The sequence below is a fragment of the Pongo abelii genome, chromosome 9, assembly GCF_028885655.2.
Source record: "Pongo abelii isolate AG06213 chromosome 9, NHGRI_mPonAbe1-v2.0_pri, whole genome shotgun sequence".
Classification (NCBI taxonomy): domain Eukaryota; kingdom Metazoa; phylum Chordata; class Mammalia; order Primates; family Hominidae; genus Pongo; species Pongo abelii.
In genome coordinates, this window is record NC_071994.2 from 6,175,603 (window position 1) to 6,197,156 (window position 21,554).

The following is a 21,554-nucleotide window of genomic DNA, read 5'->3' on the forward strand; positions in this document are numbered from 1 at the left end:
TGACAGCACTGGGTGCATCAGTTTCCTTGGCCACCCTGCCAAAGTTGGCGTCTTGGTGTCTGTGCTGTCTGCCCTCCCTCAGCTCTTGCTGTGGGCTGCTCACTTTCTGCTCTTATATCTGCCTAGCCTTAAGCTACATGTTGAAAGGAGAGAACAAGTCCTAGTCCCAATGTCTAACAACCCTAACCACAGTCTCCACGTGATTTTTCCATTGCAGAGCTCCTGCTGAAGTCACTGAGAGCCCCAGTGATGGGACAGTGATGTGGGGGTGCACCAGTGGGTAGAAATCCAGAAGTCCGTGAAACTTAATTCACACAACCAAAGTGGAAAAACAAATTGATTTTTAAAAAGTAATTGCAGACAGTCTAGGGTTGACTGTCTGAAAATATTTGAGCTATCATTGGTTTAGTCTATGAGGCCATATACTTCTCTGAACGTTGGAAACGCCATGACACGACTGATGAGGAAACTAAAGACGCAGCTCTGGGTAAGGAGGAGGAAGGACAGTGGGAGAAAGCCTGCACCCTGTGACACCATCAAGCCAGAGCAGCCTTCCCGGATGGAGATGCGGATGTGGAGGAGGACCATGTGGTGGTGTCCAGAGGACAGAGCCGTGCAGGGTGGTGGACTCCTGGGGATGGGAGCTGCTCAGCTGCTGGCTGGGTGTGGGGACCAGGCAGGTCAAATGACCATGAAGCCTAGAGCAGGGTATAGACTGTAACTGGGGACAAAGTGAGGTAACTCCTAAGGACTTGGAAACGAGATGACTCTAAGAAAGGCTTAACTTGAATTATGTCAAAATGGAAGGCCAAAGAAACAGCTTCTTGTGTAGAAGCAGCTTCCTAGCTTAATTGGCGACCGACACACGTAAGAGAGAATGTACCATCACGAGGGCGCTCGGTCAGCATTGGAACAGAGGAAAGGAGGCCCAGAGTGTGTCCAGTGCTGGCAGGCGACAGAGGCACTGTCTGTAAGGGCACGGAGCTGCCTTCTCCACGAAGTGCTGTGTACGGTGGGCAAGAGACTTAGAGCCCTCCCAATCTACTCGATGTCTACACACCTCAAATTCTGTGCTCAACATGCAACTGTCTGGCCATTGACTTAGCTTCCTAGTAGCTCCATACTGAGAAATGAGAGGCCTTGGAGTGACAATGTGAACATTTTGGGCACTGGAAAAGGATGTTATTTCCATCATAAATTGACGCATGGCATTCTGATCATGCATTGTGATTTGGTTGGAATCAATCCGTCACTGAGAAACCAGTTATCTCTGGAAATACTAATAAAGTTTGTGTTCTGTTTTTGGAAAAGCTAAGGAATAGGTAAATTCACCCAAGCAGTGAGGTCTCTTGGTGGCAGACCCCTGACCTCGTGCTGGTGCCTCTCCATACATGCCACCTGTCCTCATGTGGAGACACTTGGCTCAGGTGAAGGAACATAAGCTGGGGATCCTCCGTTGCTTGCTTCACTCACACTTGTGGCATCATCGCCATCAACAGCTTTCCATTTCCTTTACCTTTTTAGTCCCGGCAACTAAGTCATGAGCGCAAGGCAATGGAATGTAATTTTCTTAGCGTGAGTTAGTCCTACTCTCATGGGAGTCTCTGCTGCATACAGGCTATGAGGGATTATTATTATAATTGGCCATCAATCGAAAGAAAAACACACGACAGTATTTTTTATTTTATTTTATAACTTTTTTTTCAGACAGGGTCTCACTGTGTCACCCAGGCTGGTGTGCAGTGGCTCAATCGTGGCTTACTGCAGCCTTGACCCCCTGGGCTCAGGTGATCCTCCCAGCTCAGCCTCCAAAGTAGCTGGAATTACAGGCATGCGCCCTCATGCCCAGCTAATTTTTTGTATTTGTTTTTAGTGATGGCATGGGTAAAAATCGATTACCACAGTCAAGGCTCCAGTGGAAAGTGATAGTACCCTGCCCCACTTCTCCCCATAGTCTGTCTCCCTCCAAGAAGCTTCCACTGTTAGCAACTTCTGCTTTCAGTTTTCCTGGGGGAACCTCCACACCTGTAAAGATTGTCTCCTGCCCTATTCCTGTGGTAGACAAGCGTTTTACACGTTCATCTTCCTCCTCCAAATGGAGCTGGAACTACCCTTTTTAGTTCCTCTCTTAGTTCCTTACCCCCGAAACTTGAAACAATGTACCCCAACCTTTTGTTGTTATTGTTTCATTAGCCATAAGAAGTTGGGAATTATTTTTAAATGATAAATTAATCTGCATGATTAAAATGGTGTTGATGTAAACTGAAGAGGTAGTTAAATGTTTTCTGATTATTTTATTGGAAACTTACTGATGGATTTTAATTTTTTTTTTTTTTTTTTTTGAGACAAAGTCTGGCTGTTGTCAGCCCAGGCTGGAGTGCAATGGCGCGATCTCGGCTCACTGCAACCTCCGCCTCCCAAGTTCCAGCAGTTCTACTGCTTCAGCCTCCCGAGTAGCTGAGATTATAGGCGCCCGCCACCATGCCCAGCTAATTTTTGTATTTTTAGTAGAGACGAGGTTTCACCATGTTGGCCAGGCTGGTCTCGAACTCCTGACCTCAGGTGATCTGCGCGCCATGGCATCCCAAAGTGCTGGGATTACAGGCATGAGTCACTGCGCCCAGCCAGATTTTTTAAGTAATTAACATCCACCTTTCCAGCACTGTTACAAAGGTCTTTCTTAATCATTTTTGTATATGTTAAACATTGATTTGCTACATAGTTTTTTAAAGCAACTGTAAAATATAAAACTTAAAAATTTAACGTAAAATATAAAATATAAAAACGTTTATAACAGGCCTATTTTGGTATAGGCAGCAACATACAGGCTTGCATTGGAGGTACTGCAGCTTCAGCTCCACAGCCACAACAGAGCAAATCACAATAAAGCAAGTCACACAAGGTTTTTGGTTTCCTAATGCATGTAGAAGATATGTTTATATAACTGTAAACATGCTGTAGTTGAATCAGTGTGCAATAGCATTCTATCTAAAAAGTACATACCTTAATTTAAAAACACTGTTTCTAGGAAATGCTAACAATCATCTGAGCCTTCAGCGAGTTGTCATCTTCTAGCTGGTGGAGGGTCTTGCCTTAATGTCATGGCTATTGACTGATGAGGGTGGTGGGGGACTGAAGGCTGGGGTTGCAGTGGCAGTTTCTGAAAATAAGACAACAATGTAGTTTGGCACATCAACTGACTCTTCCTTTCAGGAAAGATTTCTCTATAGTATTTGATGCTGTTTGATAGCATTTTACCCACAGTAGAACTTTCAAAATTGGAGTTAATCCTCTCAAGCCCTGCACTGCTTTATCCACTCAATTTATGGAATATTCTAGATCCTGTATTGTCATTTCAGCAGTGTTCAAAGCATCTTCACCAGGAGCAGATTCCATCTCAAGAAACCACTTTCTCTGCTCATCTGTAAGAGTCAATTCCTCATTCATTACAGTTTTATCATGGTAATGAAACAATTCAGTCACATCTGCAGGTTCCATTTCTAATTCTAATTCTCTTGCTATTTCTACATCTGCAGTGACTTCCTCCACTGAAGTCTTGAACCCCACAAAGCCATCCATGAGGGTTGGAATCAACTTTTTTTTTTTTTTTTTGAGACAGTCTTCCTCTGTCACCAGGCTAGAGTGCAGTGGCATGATTTTGGCTCACTGTAACCTCCACCTCCCAGGTTCAAGCCATTCTCCTGGCTCAGCCTCCCAAGTAGCTGGGATTACAGGCACCCACCACCACGCCCAGCTAATTTTTGTATTTTTAGTAGAGATGGGGTTTCACCACATTGGCCAGGATGGTCTCAATCTCCTGACCTCATGATCCACCTGCCTCGGCCTCCCAAAGTGCTGGGATTACAGGCGTGAGCCACCACGCCCGGCTGGTTAGAATCAACTTCTAACCTCCTTTCAATGTTGATATTTTTACTTCCTCCCATGAATCATGAATATTCTTAATGGCACACAGAATGGAATAATTTCCAGAAGGTTTTCAATTGACTTTGCCCAGATCCATCAGAGGAATCACTATCAATAGCAGCTATAGATTTATGAAATGTATTTCTTAAATAATGAGACTTGAAAGTCAAAATGACACCTTGATCCATGGGCTACAGGATGGATATTGTGTTTGCAGGCATGAGAACAATATTAATCTCGTTGCACAGCTCCATCAGAGCTCTTGGGGGGCCAGGTACCTGGTCAATGAGCAGTAATATTTTGAAAGGAATCTTTTTCTGAGTAGTAGGTCTCCACGGTGGACTTAAAATGTTCAGTAAATCATGCTGTAAACAGAGGTGCTGTCATTCAGGCTTTGTTGTTCCATTTGTAAAGCACAAGGCAGAGTAGTTTTAGCAACATTCTTAAAGGCCCTAGGATTTGCAGAATGGGAAATGAGCATTAGCTTCAACTTAAGGTCACCAACTGCACCATATCCCAATAAGAGAGCCAGCCTGTCCTTTGAGGCGTTGAAGCCAGGCATTGACTTCTCTTCTCTAGCTGCAAAAGTTCTAGGTGGCATCTTCTTCTAGTAGAAGGCTGCTTCATCTACACTGAAAACCTGTTGTTCAGTGTAGCTACCTTTATCAGTGATCTCAGCGAGATCTTCTGGAGAACTTGCTGCAGCTTCTCCATTAGCACTTGCTGCTTCACCTTGTACTTTTCCATTATGGAGATGGCTTCTTTCCTTCAACCTCATGAACCAGCCTCTGCTAGCTTCCAATATTTGATGTGCAGCTTCCTCACCTCTCTCAGCCTTAACGGAATTGACAAGCATTAGGGCCTTGCTCTGGATTAGGCTTTGTCCGGTTTTCATCTTCTCTCCAGACCTCTCAGGCTTTCTTCATGTCAGCAGTGTTTTGCCTTCTTATAATTTGTGTGTTCACTGGAGTAACATTTTTAATTTCCTCTAAAAGCTTTTCCTTTGATTCACAGCCTATCTGGGCGTTCGACATGCCTTCCTCACTAAGCTTAATCTTTTGATTTAAAGTGAGAGACGTGGGACTCTTCTTTTCTCTTGAACACTTAGAGGCCATTGTAGAGTTGTTAACTGGCCTAATTTCAATATTGTGTCTCAGGGAATACGGAGGCCTGAGGAGAAGGAGAGAGACAGGGAACTGCCAGTTGGTGGAGCAGTCAGAACACACTCAGCATTCATCAGTTAAGTTCGTGCTCTTATATGGACATGGCTCGTGGTACTCCAAAACAATTGCACTTAAGTTCGTGCTCTTATATGGATGTGGCTCGTGTTACTCCAAAACAATTACACTTAGTGACATCAAAGAACGTGGATTGCAGATCACTATAACAGACATAACAATAATGAAAGGGTTTGAAACATTACAAGAATTATAGGAATATGATAAAGAGACATGAAGTGAGCGCATGCTGTTGGAAAAATGGAGCTGATAGACTTGCTTGATGCAGAGTCGACACAAACCTTCAATTTGTTTTATTAAAGAAGCATTACCTGTGAAGCCCAATAGAACAAAGTGCAATAAAATGAGGTTTGCCTGTAAGTGTTAAATTATACATTTTTGGACAATTATTTCATAGGGTGAGAAGGAGCACTGTCCAGTAGGATGGAGAGAGGTCTCTTCCTCTCAGAAAAGCAGGAATTGGTTTTATACCATGAGTGTAGATATTTTTTAGGACAGTTTTTTTGTTTTTTTGTTTTGTTTTTGTTTTTGACAAAGTCTGGCTCTGTTGACCAGGCTGGAGTGCAGTGGTGTGATCTTGGCTCACTGTAGCCTTCACCTCCCAAGTTCAAGCAATTCTCTCGTGCCTCAGCCCCCTGAGTAGCTGGGATTACAGGCATGCACCACCATGCCCAGCTAATTTTTGTATTTTTAGTAGAGATGGGTTTTCGCCATGTTGGCAAGGCTGGTCTTGAACTCCTGGCCTCAAGTGATCCGCCTACCTTGGCCTCCCAAAGTGCTGGGATTACAGCTGTGAGCCACTGCACTCAGCCTTTTAGGACAGTTTTAATTAGCCCTTTCATATATTGATTGACTTTAAGAAAATCCAGACTCAGTTTCATTTCTTTTTTTTTTTTTTTTTTGAAACAGGATCTCACTCTGTCACCCAGGCTGGATGAATTGATATGCAAAGGTGGTATGATCATAGCTCAATGCAGCCTTGACCTCCTGGGGTCCAGCAATCCTCCTGCCTCAACCTCGTGAGATCACAGGCCAGCTTTTTTTTTTTTTTTTTTTTAGAAATAGTGTCTCATTATGTTGCCCAGGCTGGTCTCAAATTCCTGAGCTCAAGGAATCCTCCCACCTCAGCATCCCAAAGTGCTGGGATTACAGGTGTAAGCCACTGCACCCAGCCCAAACCCTAAGATTTCAGGCATAGATTGTACAGTCTGTGATATTGTTTCTTCACGTGGCCTTTTGTCTCTGATTAACTAGATTAATTATTGCCACCAGAATTCTGTGGAGTAGAAGGTCAAATCTGGATGGTCATTTTTTTGGTAGTCTCTTGTTGCTTGCTCACACTTTTGATTTCTTATTTTATATTTAAAAATATTAAATAATTATCTTCTCTGTAGCTCATAAGTATAGTAAAGTCTCTGTCTCATTGTGTGTTTGTTTCATCTCTTGAATTTTTCTCCTTATGGCTTGGGACCTCACATATTTTGTGATTTTTTTAAACTGTGAATTATAATCACTGGGGCTTTCCCTGTGGGAGTTCTTCGAGGCTTGTTTTGAGAATGTGCTCTTCGGAGAAGGTTTGTTTGCTTCCACTTGGAGCTTGGTGGCACTTCCAACTTAGATGACTTACAATTTTTGGCTAATTTTTTTTTTTTTATTAGGCTGCACAGTGTGAATTCAGATTTCAACCTGAAGTGAGCCTCCTCCCCTCCCACCAGCCAGGATCACACACACATTTCCTTGCCATTTGTTTTCAGGACATTTGTTCCCAGGGTAGATCCCTCCGCAGTTCTGGTCCATGTGTGGATCCTGCAGCAGACCTTCTACCCCGAGTGTGACTTTGACTGGGGTTAATATACGTAAAGCACCTAGAGCACAGCTCAGCAGATCGCACATGTCCTTGTAAGTGTTTGTCACAGTTAGGGTTGCCATAGTTCCCCCTTTCTCCTCCGCGCAGCAGTTAAAACCAGCGCCTTTGGTTGCTGGGATCAGCAGATGCTTCAGAGGTCACTTCGGGCTTCAGTTTTAGCTTGGCCCTCTGAATTTTGCCCTGTGTTGGGTTTCCTTAATTTTTTATCAGCTCAAATAGCCATCTAAAAGGTTTTAAATATTTAATTCTATGTTATTAAGTGTTTTATAGCAAGCAATATGTCAGGATGGCCAATGAATTAAGAGTGAGTTTAGAATATATGTCACTGAGCTGGGCATGGTAGCTCACACCTGTAGTCCCAGCACTTCGGAAGGCTGAAGCAGGAGGATTGTTTGAACCGAGGAGTTTGAGACCAGACTGGGCAACATAGAACCCGTTTCCAACAACAACAACAACAACAAAAACCTGTCATTTTAGGTCTTTTCAACAACCAAGACTAAAATTTCATGATTCAATATGCCTGTGGGAAGTGAATTTGACAGAGGGTATCATGAGTATTTCCTTGAACAGTATCGTCACCCTCTCCGCAAGCCACAGGGCAGGATGACCCAAAAAGTGTTGCAGTGTTGCCAGTGTGCCAGCACTGAGGCAATCTGCATCTCCAGGACAGCGTCTTTAATGGAATGATGCTCACTGCAACCTAGATCAAGGTGGGATAAATGTGATGTTAGAATTTCTACTAAATGTTTTACATTTCTGCTTTTGTCATTGAGCTTTAAAACACCTGGAATTGATTTTTTGTGAATGGCATTAGGTAGGGATTCAATTTTATTTTTTTCCATACGGACAATTAGTTGTCTAGCACTATTTATGGCAAAACACAGATACAGTCCATGATATCTGCAGTGCAGCCCCATCAGCTCTCAGGGTTTGATTACATATGGGTCTGATTTGGGGTTCTCAATCCTGCTCCAGACATGAATCCTGCTTCTTATTTGTAATGATTTGTCTGTGGATTTCCTTCAACTTTCTATTTAAACAATGATCTTATCACAGATATTGGACCGTGATACCTTCCCCATCTTTGTACTCTTTTCCCTTTTCCTTGCCTTATTATACTGGCTAGCACCTCATAGTGATGAATGGAAGTTCTGGTTTGGGGCACTGTTGAATTGCTCCTAAATTCTAAATACTTCTAAAATTCCCTTGCCTTGCCCTAAATAAGATAGTTGCTGTAGGTTTTTGAGAGATGCCCTTATTAGGTAGAATACATACTCAGATGCTATAACAAAGACTCAAAACTACAACCATTTCAGGACTAATATGGTGGCTAATCAGTGTTATTGCCTCAGATGTCTATCTTAGTTGCCCTGACTCTTCAATGGAGGGCTTCCATTTTGTGGTCTAAGAAGGCTGCACCAGCCCCTACCCTTACGTTCATCTTCCAGACACTGGGGAAGAGAAAACAGGAGGGCGAGTGCACACTCCTTAACCTTTCATGGGAAGACCAGCATTGTCATAATCACTTCCACTGATAGCCCTTTGACCACAGCCTAGTCATGTGGTCAGGCCAACTGAATAGGAAGCTGGGAAATGCACTCTTGAGGTGAGCCAACCATATGCTCCACTACAATTGCTGCCACTGTAGGGTAAGGGGAAGTGGCTGTTGCAGGACTGACTGGCTTCTCTGCTACGTGCCCTTCTCAGGTTAAGGATGCTTCCTTCTATTCCTAGTTTCCTAAGGGAGTTGCTATTATTATAATTATCAGAATTATAATAAAGGACTGGTGAATTTTATTGAGTGCCTTTTTATGTATTTGTTGAAATGATCAGATTGTTTTCCTCTTTTAATCTCATAATATGACAACAAACTTTCCAATGTTAATCTGCCTTTGCATTCCAGGGATTAAGCCCAATTTGATTATTATCTACTGCAAGATTTAGCTCTTTAGGATTTTTGAATCTTTGTTCACAAGTGAGATAGAACTGTAATTTTTCCTTCTCATATATTCTTTCATTTTGGTATCATTTTGATATCAAATTTCATTTGGTATCATTTGGTATCAATACAATCAATTATTGTATTGCCTAATAAAATGCGTTAGTTAGGCTTCCCCATCCCCACCCCACTGGCTTCTTTTTCTCTAGCCTCTAAAAAAGTTGGGGTAAGGTAGGATTTATTTGTTCATTGAACGTTTGAAAAAACTTGTCTGAAAAACTGTCTGGGTCTGGTGTCTATCAGAGTTGGAGTGGTGAAGGTGATAGGTTACCCATTCACTTTCTTTTGTAGTTTATGTTTTCTTTTTTATGTTTTTTCTTGAGTCAATTTCGATATTTTATATTTTTCTTAAAAAGTATTGAATTCTCAAAACTTTCAAATTTATTCATATATTCCTATTCATATATCCTATATTTAAAGATGACATCTGTATCTATAATTATGGCCTTTGACCTTTTCTAGACTTTCTCGATCGGTTCCAGGAGAGGTTGTCTATTTTGTCAGCCTTCTCAGACTGGTTTTGTTGATTTTCTTGGTTGTGGTTCATGAAGTACATTAATTTCTGCTCTTTACTGCTGTCTTTATTATTTCCTTCTCTTGTTTTGCTAGCTTTTTGTGTTAACTGCTTACCTTATTATTTTCAATCTTTAAATTTTTTTTTTTTTTTTTTTTTTAGGAAATGCATTTAAAGCTGTAAATTACCCCTATGGACTACTTTACTGCATCCTACAGTAAAGTAGTACTTTACTGTAGTAAAGTTGATAGGCAGTACTTTCACTATCATCCACTTGAAATAGCTTGTCGTTTTTATTGTAATGTTCTCTTTACCTCATGAGTTATTTAGATGTACATTTCACAGTGTCCACATTTGTATTATATATACATATATGTGTATGTATATGTATATATTTTAAATGATATTTTAGTTGTTAATTTTTTTCATTTAATTACTCTGTAGTTAGATCATGTAGTTTGTACATCAATTCTTTGAAATTAATGAAGACTTCCCCTTCATGACTTAATGCAATCAATTTTGAAAATATTCTATATTAATTTGAAAAACATGTATATTCTCTATTTGTTGGGGGCAGTTATCTATCCATTCACTGGCTTATTTTGTTGTTTAAATCTGCTAATTGCTTATTCAATTTTGTGTGATTTTTATGTTTTTGCTAAAAATGTGTTGAGATCCCTCACTTAAGATTATGAATTTGTCTCCTTTTTCCTTATAATTCTATTTTGGTTTATATATTTCAAATCTATAGCATGAAGGCCATACAAATTCTTGATTGTTACATCTTTTTGGTGAATTATTCCATCAGTTGTTAATGACTATGCCTCTGTATCTTGGCGCATTTTGCCTTCAGTTGTTTTTCTGTCCGATGGTAATGTTGATGCACCATGTTTTCTTTCTCTAGTGCAGTATTAGTGAGTTATGCTTTAGAGCATTCCTTTAATTTTGCACTTCTGTGTGGCAGTTTTGTTTTAGGTGTGTCTTCTGTAAGTTAAATATAGCTGAATTTTTCAAAAAGCAAATCTAATAACCCATGTTCAATAGCTTTCTTTAACCTGTTTGCATTCTTTGTCTGATTATTGACACGTAGGGACTTATTTGTAACAACTTATTTTTTTTTGAAGTTTTAAGTTTGATTTAGGTTCCTTTTTCCCATTCAGGTGTCAGCATTCCATATATTCTGCTCTGTGCCTTATCTTTTAAGATTGTGGCAAAATATGCATAACATAAAATTTACTGTTTTAAACCTTTAAAATATACAATTCAGTGGCATGAAATATATTCACAGTGTTGCACAACCACCATCACTGAATTTTTCCAGAACTTTTTCATCATCCCAAACAGAAATTCTATACCCATCAAACTCTCCATCATCCCCTTTCCCCAGTCTCTGGTAACCCTTATTTTACTTTCTTTCTTTTGACTATTCTAAGTCTTTCACATAAATAGACTCATACAATATCTGTTCCTTTGTATCTGGCTTAGTTCACTTAGCATAGTGTTTCTCAAGTGCCATCCGTGTTGTAGCATGTGTCAGAATGTCCTTTCTTCTTAAGACTGCATAATATTCCATTGTATGGATGAATCACGTTTTGCTTACCCTAATGCTGCAATGGACACTGATGTAGCAGGTATCTGGTTGAGTCCCTGCTTTCACTCCTTTTGCATACATACCCAGAAGTGGAATTGCTGGATCATATAGTAACTTTCTGAGGAACTGCCATATCTTTCCATAGTGGCCATACCATTTTACACCCCTACTAGGAATGTACAATACCATCTTATTTTGCATTTTCTGACTACTGCTTTTTCTCGTGCTTATTTTTCCCTGATTTATGTTTTGGAAAATTAGTGCTAATGGCAAAGTGGAGGAAGTTGAAAGCAAGGTTAATTAGGAGGCCATTGCAGCAGCACAGACCTGAACCCGGGCAGGAGTGGTAACAATGAAGGAAAAAACACAGATTCCAGAGACATTTCCAACATATGCATTGTATCATTTTTTCACTCATTTATTCATTCATTCCATAAATATTTTTGAATGCCCATGATCTCAGGAACAGGGAAGACAGAGTGAGCAAGAGAGTTACGGTCCCTGCCCTCCCAGCACTCGCAGTCTAAAGTGATTATTCCCGTATGAATCATCACGTAATTAAAGATCAGAGTGGAACCATGGAAAATGTGGCAAAGGAGCAGTAATGGGCTGAGGGGGTGGGACATGTTGAGCAAGCATGGCAGTCAGGGAAGGCTTCCCTGAGGAGGTGTGTTTGGATTAGGGGGAGTTCACTGGGTGGAAGTAGATTGAAAGTGGATGCTAAGAGTGTTGTAGGCAGAGGAAACAGCAGGTGCAAAGCCCTGTGGCAAGAGAGGGAGGGTGGATGGTTCTAGGAACAGAAAGAAGACCAACACCACTACTATAGTATTGTTTATATTTCCAAGATATATAAAACATCTACATGTTCAGTATAAAGTGAATTATTAAATAAATCAAGGTGCTGCTATAGTATGGGGTATGTACAGCAATTAAAATGGTATATAAATCTATTTACATGGGAAACATTCATAACATACTGATGAGTAATAAAAGCAAGATGTTATCTTTATTACTTCTATTGATAAGTAATAAAAGCACGCTGAAACAGTTTTGTAGAATATGATCTTATTTTTGTTTACATATAATCTGTAACCAAACAACATATACTTATTTCAGTATGTGTAGTTTTACAGAAAAAGTCTGAAATATATTCATCAAATGATCATCTCTAGGGAATGAGATTCAGATTGGATGTAATTTGTTTCTTTTTACTTATTTGTATTTTTAAAAATTCCACAATAAATATGATTTACATTTATCAAAAATAAAATTAATAAAAGACATTTCTGAGCTAGAATCAGTAGATTTGGCAACCCTTGGATGTGGGGAAAGAGAGCAAGGTAATTGTCAGAACCAACGCAGGGGCTGTGTTACTGGGCAGATGGTAACACCATGGATGGAGAGCAAGCACAGCAGGAGAGAGTGACTGGAGCAGTACGAGAGGTGCAGGTGAAGACTGTGGGTGGGGGGGTGGACATGCTGAATTGAAGATAGAGATTTCTGACTGGAAGCTGGGATGTGGTTCTAGAACACAGTAGGGTCTAAAGCTCTCAAGAACAGTGAAGAGAGCCCTGGGTTTTCCAATAAGGAGCTGGTTGATTGCCTTTGAGAGTCTGTGGGCAGGAGGAGGAAATCTGAATGCAATAGGTTAAAGAATGAATGGGAAAGGAGGAATGATAAGAGCACATGTGGACAGCCCACCCTTTCATTATGTTTGGGAAATAAGACGATAAGGATTTCAGGGTCTGGAGTGTGGGAGAGAGAGCAGGTTTGGTGAAAACAAATTTTAAAATCTTCAAAAGATTAAAAGGGCAAGAGTTAATAAAATCACTCAGCAAAAGAGTGTACAGTGAAAAAAAGAAATGTGCCTAGCCTGGACCTTGGTGAGTAAACACACTTTTACTGGGTATGCAATTCTAGGTTGTCAGGTTTTTTTCTGCCAATGCTTTGAAAATAGTCTGCTGTTTCCCATTATTTCTAACAAGAAGTCAGATGCGAGTCTAGGTAATGTATCTTTCTTCTCTGGTGCATTTGAGATTTTCTTTTTGTCTTTGGGTTTTCTTTTTGTTTGTCTTTCTTAGAGTTCATTAGGTTTCCTAAATCTTAGCATCGACAGCTATCATCAGTTCTAGAAAACTCACAGATATCCTCACTCCAAAGATGCCTCTCCCCCATTTTCTCTCTTCTCTCCTTCCATAATGCTCACCATTAGAGAGACACATTAGCCTCTCTAACTCTTGACTGTTTCTCTTAACCTCTCTTGTATATTTGCAATCTGTCTTCTGTGCTGCATTTAGACTAATTTCTTTATCTTTTATTCTGTCTTACTCTCAGTTTATTATTTTTATCCAAATCACATACACATACAGTTTAGAGAGCCACATAATTGTACCAGGCTCATGACAAAACATAAGTAGTACCCTGACAATTGTTCCTTATTTTCTGCCCCCCAGGAACTTTCAACTCTTTTAACTGAATCTTTTAATATTTGCTTCCATAAGTCTAAATAACAGGTCTGAATTACTCCTTGGCTTTTCAGTTTGGTGTGATCTATTGTTTTTGTACTATGGGAAATGTGGATTTAGCTTTATTTCCTCTCCCACTCACACACCAACCCCTACCAACACACACATTTCCCACACCCAGACATGAGATAGGCTTGGTTAGATTAGCATTGAGTCTTTACATTTTTATGACGATGAAAACTCTGGTCCCTGCTGAGCCTTCATGAATTATCCTTTCCTGAACTTCTTTACCTTTCCCTTTCCGTTCATACCCAGTACTTAGTCTTCTATGCACACAACACTAACGTAACCCTAACCTCTCCTCTGGTTGTGTAATGGTCTTCTCAACATGCCCAGACACGGGGGCACTGTCAGTCCTGTTGTGAAGGCTTTTCCCGAGCTGCTTGGCCTGGCCTGCCATGGAGGGGCTGGTTTCCAGGCCTGCTTGCAGCTCCCATCTTGGACTCCCCTCTACCATCATGCTCAGGGGTTCACCAGCTTCTTTGTCATGTTTGGGCTCCTGACTCCTGGAGCCCGCATCTTCCTCGTGGGATTCACGGCCTCATTTTAGCGCAGTGCCTTCTCCAGTAGCTTCCTTGAGGAAGAGTACATGGGATGTAATTTCTTCAGACCTTACGTGTCTAAAAATGTCTTAGTCTATCCTCATGCTTAGATGATAATTTAGACTGGGAGTAGAACTTCAGGTTGAAAATGGTTTTTCTTTGGACTTTTGAAGGCCTTGCTGCATTTCTTCTAGCTTCCAATGTTGCTAGTGGAATTTTAACATCATTGTTTTTCTTGATCCTCTGTATCTTTCTAGAACCATAGAGGACCATCTCTTATTCCCGGTGCTGCAGAATGTGCTCATGCTGTCTTGCTTCCAGTCTCTTTTCTAGCTACTGTGCAGAGCCCAGGGTGGGTCCTTTCCCTTCAGAAACTCATGGCCTTTAGTTCTGGGAAATGTTCTGGAATTATTGTATCCCCTTCATTCTTAATATTCAGTATTTCTGAAATTCTTACTACATAAATGTTGGATTTTCTAGTCTGGCCCCCTGTTGCTTTCTCCTCTGATTAGTTCTAGTTTTCATACCTTCTAGGTCTTTCATCACTGTGATTACTTTTTTGCTTCCTAAAATATCTGTTTTCATATCCTGAGGTTTTTTATAAGAATTATTTCCCTGTTTCATCGATCAATAACTTTTCTTAGTCTCTCTAAGGCTGTTGATACCACTTTCCTCCTAGTTTTCTTTTCCATGCACAGTCCGTTTCTCTGGGCCTCTGTCTTTCATATTCTGGAAGATTTCCTAACGTGTCTGCGGATCCCTACGTGTCACTCTGCTCATACTTAAGAATGAGGTGTGGGCTGACTGGGGGCTGTAGGTAAGGGGTGGGCTGACCGGGGGGCTGTAGCTGAGGAGTGGGCTGTCTGGGGGCTGTAGCTGAGGGGTGGGCTGTCTGGGGGCTATAGCTGAGGAGTAGGCTGTCTGGGGGCTGTAGCTGAGGAGTGGGCTGTCTGGGGGCTGTAGGTAAGGGGTGGGCTGTCTGGGGGCTGTAGCTGAGGAGTGGGCTGTCTGGGCCTGCAAGTGCACTGCTGAGGGCTTGGTCACTGTAGCTTCACCACAGGGTGGTCACTTAGCTATTTTATTGGGAAAACTCAATGTCAAATTCTAGATATTTTCTCCTGGGCTGGTCAGAGTCCTCAGAGAAGGCTTTTCTAGTCTCCTGCTAGAATGCTAGAAGCTGAGTAGAAGAAACCTAGGGGTCTCAATCACTTTTCTTGGATTTGTTCATTATCATATCCCACACTCAATGGTTTTGCTCCAAGAGAGTCACTTTTAGTCTCTGCCACTGTGGCAGGGGGGTCCCAGCTGCTTAGGAAGGAGGAGTCGTCTGGGGACTCGTGCCTTCCTGCAGAGAATCCCCCTGGTTCTCTTCTTATCTCACCTGGCTTTGCTCTCCCTTGGAGGAACCTGGTGCTGCCCATTCCAGAGCCTTCCGCAGCTCCTTCCCAGCTCTTTCCTGCTGACTTCAGGTTCAGCATTCTTGAGTCTGCCACGCCAGTTCTCTCATCCCTCTGCTACGCCAGTTCTCTCGTCCCTCTGCTACGCCAGTTCTCTCGTCCCTCTGCTATCCGGCGTCCAAACCTTCTGTCACTGTCCCCTTTCCCTTCTCTCCATCTGCGTGGCTTGCAGGCTCAGGAGAGACCTTTATAGTTCCCCTTTCTCCCCGTGGGGGATGTGTCTCCTCTCCCCTGTTGTGGAGTGGAGGTGTCTCTAATAATTCGCTCCTTGGGGAGCTCGCCTTTCAGGGATCCACACTTTATGAGGGGTCTCTGGTCTGATGCCCAGACTTTGTCTCCTGTCTCCAGCACATTGGAACCCAAGCTCCGGGTCCCTAGGGACTGGCAGATGCTCCAGGGCAGCACTTAGCTGCTGCAGAACTCGCCTCTCTGGGTTCACACTTTCTTGTCTTTTTGGCCTCTAATGATCCTCTTTACTCTCCTGTTGACTTGACATTAAAATATTATTTTAAAATATGAAAATAATAATTATGAAAACAATTGTGTTTGTGAGTTCTGCCCCAGAGAGGTTTCTGCAGACCTCTGGTCTCCTGCACGGCCCTCGCTGTGTTCCTGCAGCACTATGGGAAGATTTACACGCCCAGGGTTTCCCTCAGCAGCACTTTGGGACTGGGAGGCTGAGCACCACGATTCCCACTCTACAGCTTACAAAGCTGACTGGCACATGGGGAGAAGGCGGCAGAGCCAATGTGGAAAACGAGTTGGAAGCTCTTTTTGATGAACCATGCTCACAGAAGACAGCGACAGGGGTCTTCTCTGGTCACAGGTGGAAGCCATGGGGTGGCTCTCCAGGGCGCGGGTCGTAGGCGGCACAGTAGGGGGCCTTGATGCTACATTTTCACATGAGTTAAGGAGAGTGTCGCCTCTGCCCATCCTGGGAAGGGTAAAGCACGTGCCCGTAAACACCTCTGCCTTACAGCGCAGGAGCAGGCATCTTACAAGACCGTAGGAGGGGGACTGTCTGCCAGCACTGGCGGCTCTTCCAGGAAGCCCTCAGAGCCAACCCGCAGCACTGCCACCCACCTGTGTGGCCCCAGGAGTCACAGGGCATGGTGGTGTGCACTCCAAGGGCTTCACTAGACTCAGGATTCCCAAACAATCCTCGCATTACAACCAAGAGGTGTGACTGCAGCCACCTCATCCGTTCTTTCCCTTTCCTCTGCCATTCACTTCCCCCTCATAGAATGAAAGCGAGATAAGGCCTAGGCCAGGTTCCACCTCTGGGTCCCATTAGTTTTCACTCAAAGTCAAGGTCTGGTGAAGAAGTCAACACACCTTCAGTCATGTTGGATGGACTGGGGCGGTTGATGGGAAGACAGCTCTTCGTTACTTGATGTTTCTGCCCACCAAACTTATTGCACTCCTGGGAAAATGGCAGAGGGCGATTAGGGGCCAGGGAGGATTGATTGATGCAATGGATTTGACAGGAAATTGTTTTGCTTCGCAAAATCCTGTATTATGAAACGAATGGTTTTAACTAGTTTTACTCCCTTCTGTGTTAGTCACTGGTGAGCATCATCCTAGTTGATCTAGTTCTCATATAACAAGGAGTCTGAGCTGTCTATGAAAGTGTTCAGTGTTCTGACTGCGGCACATTGCCCGTTCTTTCCTTACACGTGTGTGCTCTTCTTTTCACTACTCACTGTGCCGTCTGTGCCTGCCACTCACTCTGTCCTTTCCTTCACAGGTACTGTGACTGCTTTGCCAGTGGGGACTTTTGCAACAACTGCAATTGTAATAATTGTTGCAACAACTTGCATCATGAAATTGAACGGTTTAAAGCCATTAAGGTAATAAATGTCCATTAAATGCATGCATTTTAAAAGCATTTCAAACTGTTTGAGGTATTCATAAAATGATCTTCAGAGATTCCTCATTGGAAAAAACCCACAGTTTTGAAGAATTTACATTGAATAAGACTTGATTCCTGCCGGTGGGGGTATTGAACCATGACAAGCGGCTGTTATAAAAGTGGTAGGCAGAGAAAGGCCTTTTCCCTTTTATTATGTGGGAAGGCTTCAGAGATGCAGCAGTCTAGGAAGGTTCTGATTCAAGAACGTGCAAATGTTCACTTTATCTTGGAGTTTAGACATTTGGGGTCATCTTACATAGCAGATAAGCATGAGCTGGAGCAGTGTAGCCGCAAAGGTGTAGACAGTCCACTGTGTGACAAGGCTGGGGGAAAGTGCTCAGGCAGCCTACATTTTCAATTGTAAAATTTAACAATTTAAATTTCACCCCTCAGCTTCCAGAAGAAGAGAAGAAGGTAGGTTTTCCCAGAGACGCAAAAGGTTACTTCTATGGCCCCGATGGCCACTCTGCTGAAGGCTAAACACAGGAGCTTGCAGCTTTTATCCCTTTCTGTAGGCACAAAAGATAATCAGGGAGGAGGGAGGGACAGTTAGGCTCAAGGCTGTCAACCCACTCCAGGGAGACACTTCCGGTGCCCACTCATTCACAAAGGGAAATTGAGAGCCATCGACTGTAGACCTGAGACTGTCCTGTGCAAATAGAACACAATTATAAGGGTGTGGCTGCTCTCTGCATTGTTTTCTAAAATAATTTAATTCTCCTCTTAATTATGGATAAATGACTTGAAATATCTTACCAATTTTGATATAGCCAGACAGAAGAAAATTGTCACGCATGTAAACTTTAGTACATTTTACTTAGGGATAAAGAGTATTATCTACAATTAAAACTGTAAAACAAAAAGGGTTGGAATTCTCATACATTGCTGATAGGAATATAAAGGGGCACGACCACTTTGGGAAACTGTTTGACAATAGCTACCAAAACTAAACCTCTTTGTATGCTATGATCCAGCCATTTCCTTCCTACAAATATAGCCAATAGAAACGAGCGCCAGTGTCCACCAGGAGACTTGTACAGGAATGTTCACAGCAGCTTCATTCACAGTAGCCAGGCACTGGAAACAGCCCAAACGTCCATCCGTGGTAGAATGGATGAACTGACGCACTGATGAAAAGCAGGAGCTACCGCTAAGTGCAGCAGTGCAGACGGACCTCCCAGTTGTTATCTGAGGGAGGCAGCCGACACAGGAGTACAAGCTGTGGGATTCCACTTATCTGAGGCACCAGCATAGGCAAACCTAAAGCCCTCTACATCTGAAGAGTGTTCCCCGCGGGGGTGCACCACTGAGGAGGAGTCACAGGGCAGCCTGTGGGGCCGCCTGTCTTCTAACTTGACCTTGGTAGCAGGTACGCAGGTGTGCACACATGCACAAGATCATCATGCCACAGCTGCAGATGTGTGCCTCCACTGCCTGTCACACTTCAGTGATCCGTGAAAATGCCTAAAGCCGCACACCGCAGGCTGGGGCTGTCCAGCAGCACATTCTGCAGCGATGGCCCTGTGCTAGGGGCTGTGCTGCTGGACAGCACCGATTCCAAATGTCCACCCCAGGAGAGGGAAGGGAGGCCATGGACTTCCACTGTGACCTCTGTATTTGAATTTTTACAAAGAGCATTGAATCGTTTTGTATGTAAAGATATGTATGTATTTGTGTGTATAGATAGATTAAAAAGGGACAACAAATAGACCTGGATAACAAATCGTGTGTGTTGCTTGAGAAAGGCATGGCCCAGCGGTTGAGACCTGCTTTGAAGTCAGCAGAGGGACTTTGAATCAGGATCTCGCCACTTACCAGCAGTTATTTAACCTCTCGGTGCCTGGGTTTCTCCAGGTATAAAACAATCATACGTTAGTTGCTGAGGATTAAACGAGAGGGCATGTATATATAAATCCCATGGAAAGAAGCCTGGCACATGCTGTGTTGAGTTGTGATCAGGCAGTGTGAGCTGCTAGTATGGTCCACGGTCTCAACCATCTTAGGAAAGAGGGCCCCAGAAATGCTGGATGGAAATGTGTCCACACGGCAATAATGATTTTCTTTGCATCTTTACCATCTATTATTTTTTTACAGTAAATATGTAAGACTTGGAAACTCAGAAAACAAAACATGAAGAAACCTTAGCTACAATATGCCTTTTTGTGTATGGAAGCAAATTGAAATCAAACAAGAAGGGGCTGCAGCTTCAGAACCATGTAAAGAGACTCTGTTTACTGTGGCATCTTTTACAACAATCAGATTCAAATGAGATGCCCTTCACTGAGCTGAGTTTTGAATGATAAAATCCATCCTGATGGAGCTTCTCATTCTACCCTAGGCATGTCTTGGTAGAAATCCAGAAGCTTTCCAGCCAAAAATTGGGAAGGGCCAGTTGGGCAATGTCAAGCCCCGGCACAACAAAGGGTGCAACTGCAGGAGGTCAGGCTGCCTGAAGAATTACTGCGAGTGCTATGAGGTTAGTGCCCAGCTCCCTAACTCACTAACAAAAAATACAGGTAAATATGTTGAGTAACTTTTGTGGTTAAAAAACTTTGCTGTAATTTAAAAAGACAAATATAATTATTTTTTTCTTCCAGAGTTTCTAGAAGGGCACTTACATTAATCTGAATTAATTTCCCAAATACCAGCTGAGCTTTGTGAACCAGGTCAATTCGCTGAGGGCTCCTTCTGGAGCATGTTGCTTCCCCTGAGCCCAGCCCTGAGTACACAGTGAGGGTGCCCTCTGCGTGGCTTTGTCCCAAAGCTAGGATGTGGAAAACACAGTCAAAACATGACAGAGATGCACATTTGAAACGGCGCTGACCTCACCCCCGAGGAACCACTTCCAGTCGCACCCACAGCAGCTCATCTGTCCTGCAAAACGCCCTTACTGGCTGCCACAGAACTGTGGCTCAGCCCACTACCCCAAGGCAGAGCCTATGCTGGGCACAGCCCACAGAATGTGCAGGCTCAGAGGAAAGGGATAGCACTGTCCTTTAGTCTCTGGCATTCGTGTAGACTAGAAACTCTGAAAAGCCTCCTGCTTCAAAACACCCAGAGGTGCAGATGAAACAGAACGCATCCCCCTGAAGATGCATCTCTCAGCTGGAAAGAACAGAGGGAAATCCCCGGGGGGCTGAAGGACAGAGAAAGCCAAAAACCATAGTGATTGGCAGTGCCAGCTCTTGGTCAGCCCCTGGGGCCCACATGAGCAGGGATTTGGCATGAGGGGGCAAGAGGGGGCTTGCTGGGTACAGATGGGACACGCCGGCCCCCTGAGCATCACATTGCCAGGAAAAGCTTGAAACAAAATCCACCCGCAAGGCAGCAGGAGAGGTCTCCCCTGACAGCTCCCAGCCACAGGCCTGCTCTCGAGCAGGTTTCGAATTCTACTCTCTCGTACATTCTCTGCACCCATGGAACCAGCATAATAGCCTCACATGCTGAAAGAGAACCATAAGCTAGAGTTTTATAATCAGCTAAGGCAGGCTTTCTTCAAAACAAGTCAAAGAAGCAGCCTGTTGGCTCCCCGGTAGAGAAGGGAGAGCAACACCCTCTCTCTGCTTGGGACTCACACCCGTACACTCGGCCTCCACTCTGTCAGCAGCAAGACTACTGCGTCTCCACAACAGCAGCATGTGATGATAACTGCAGGTCACACACACACACACTCTCAAATGCACACATTCAAACACACACAGTCACACACACATTCACATTCACTCACACATATACACACACTCACATACCCAAACCCCACATACACTCATATGCACACACACGCACACTCGACACACACCCCCCCACACACTCATATACACACTCAACACACACACACTCTTACCTACACATTCACACTCAACACACACACACCCCCACACACTCATATACACACTCAACACACACACACTCTTACCTACACATTCACACTCAACACACACACACCCCCCACACACTCATATACACACAACACACACACACTCTT

General features: G+C 43.1%; 1 protein-coding gene across 7 annotated transcripts in view; it reads left to right on the top strand.

Annotated features, from left to right (window-relative positions):
- TESMIN (testis expressed metallothionein like protein) overlaps positions 1 to 21,554 on the top strand; it is a 48,214-nt gene that overhangs the window by 19,599 nt on the left and 7,061 nt on the right. For 5 of the 7 annotated variants that reach the window (XR_010141804.1, XM_054525511.1, XM_024255988.2 and 2 more), the window contains exons 7-8: positions 17,405 to 17,507; positions 19,908 to 20,045. Coding sequence is in view for 5 of the 7 variants with exons in the window: in XM_054525511.1 (XP_054381486.1) it covers positions 17,405 to 17,507; positions 19,908 to 20,045 (241 nt within the window). In the remaining 2 variants the exon portion in view is untranslated. Of the gene's footprint in view, positions 1 to 217; positions 2,261 to 17,404; positions 17,508 to 19,663; positions 19,786 to 19,907; positions 20,046 to 21,554 lie in introns of those variants that run through there. The other 2 variants (XR_008511540.1, XM_054525513.2) reach the window with 2 other exon arrangements.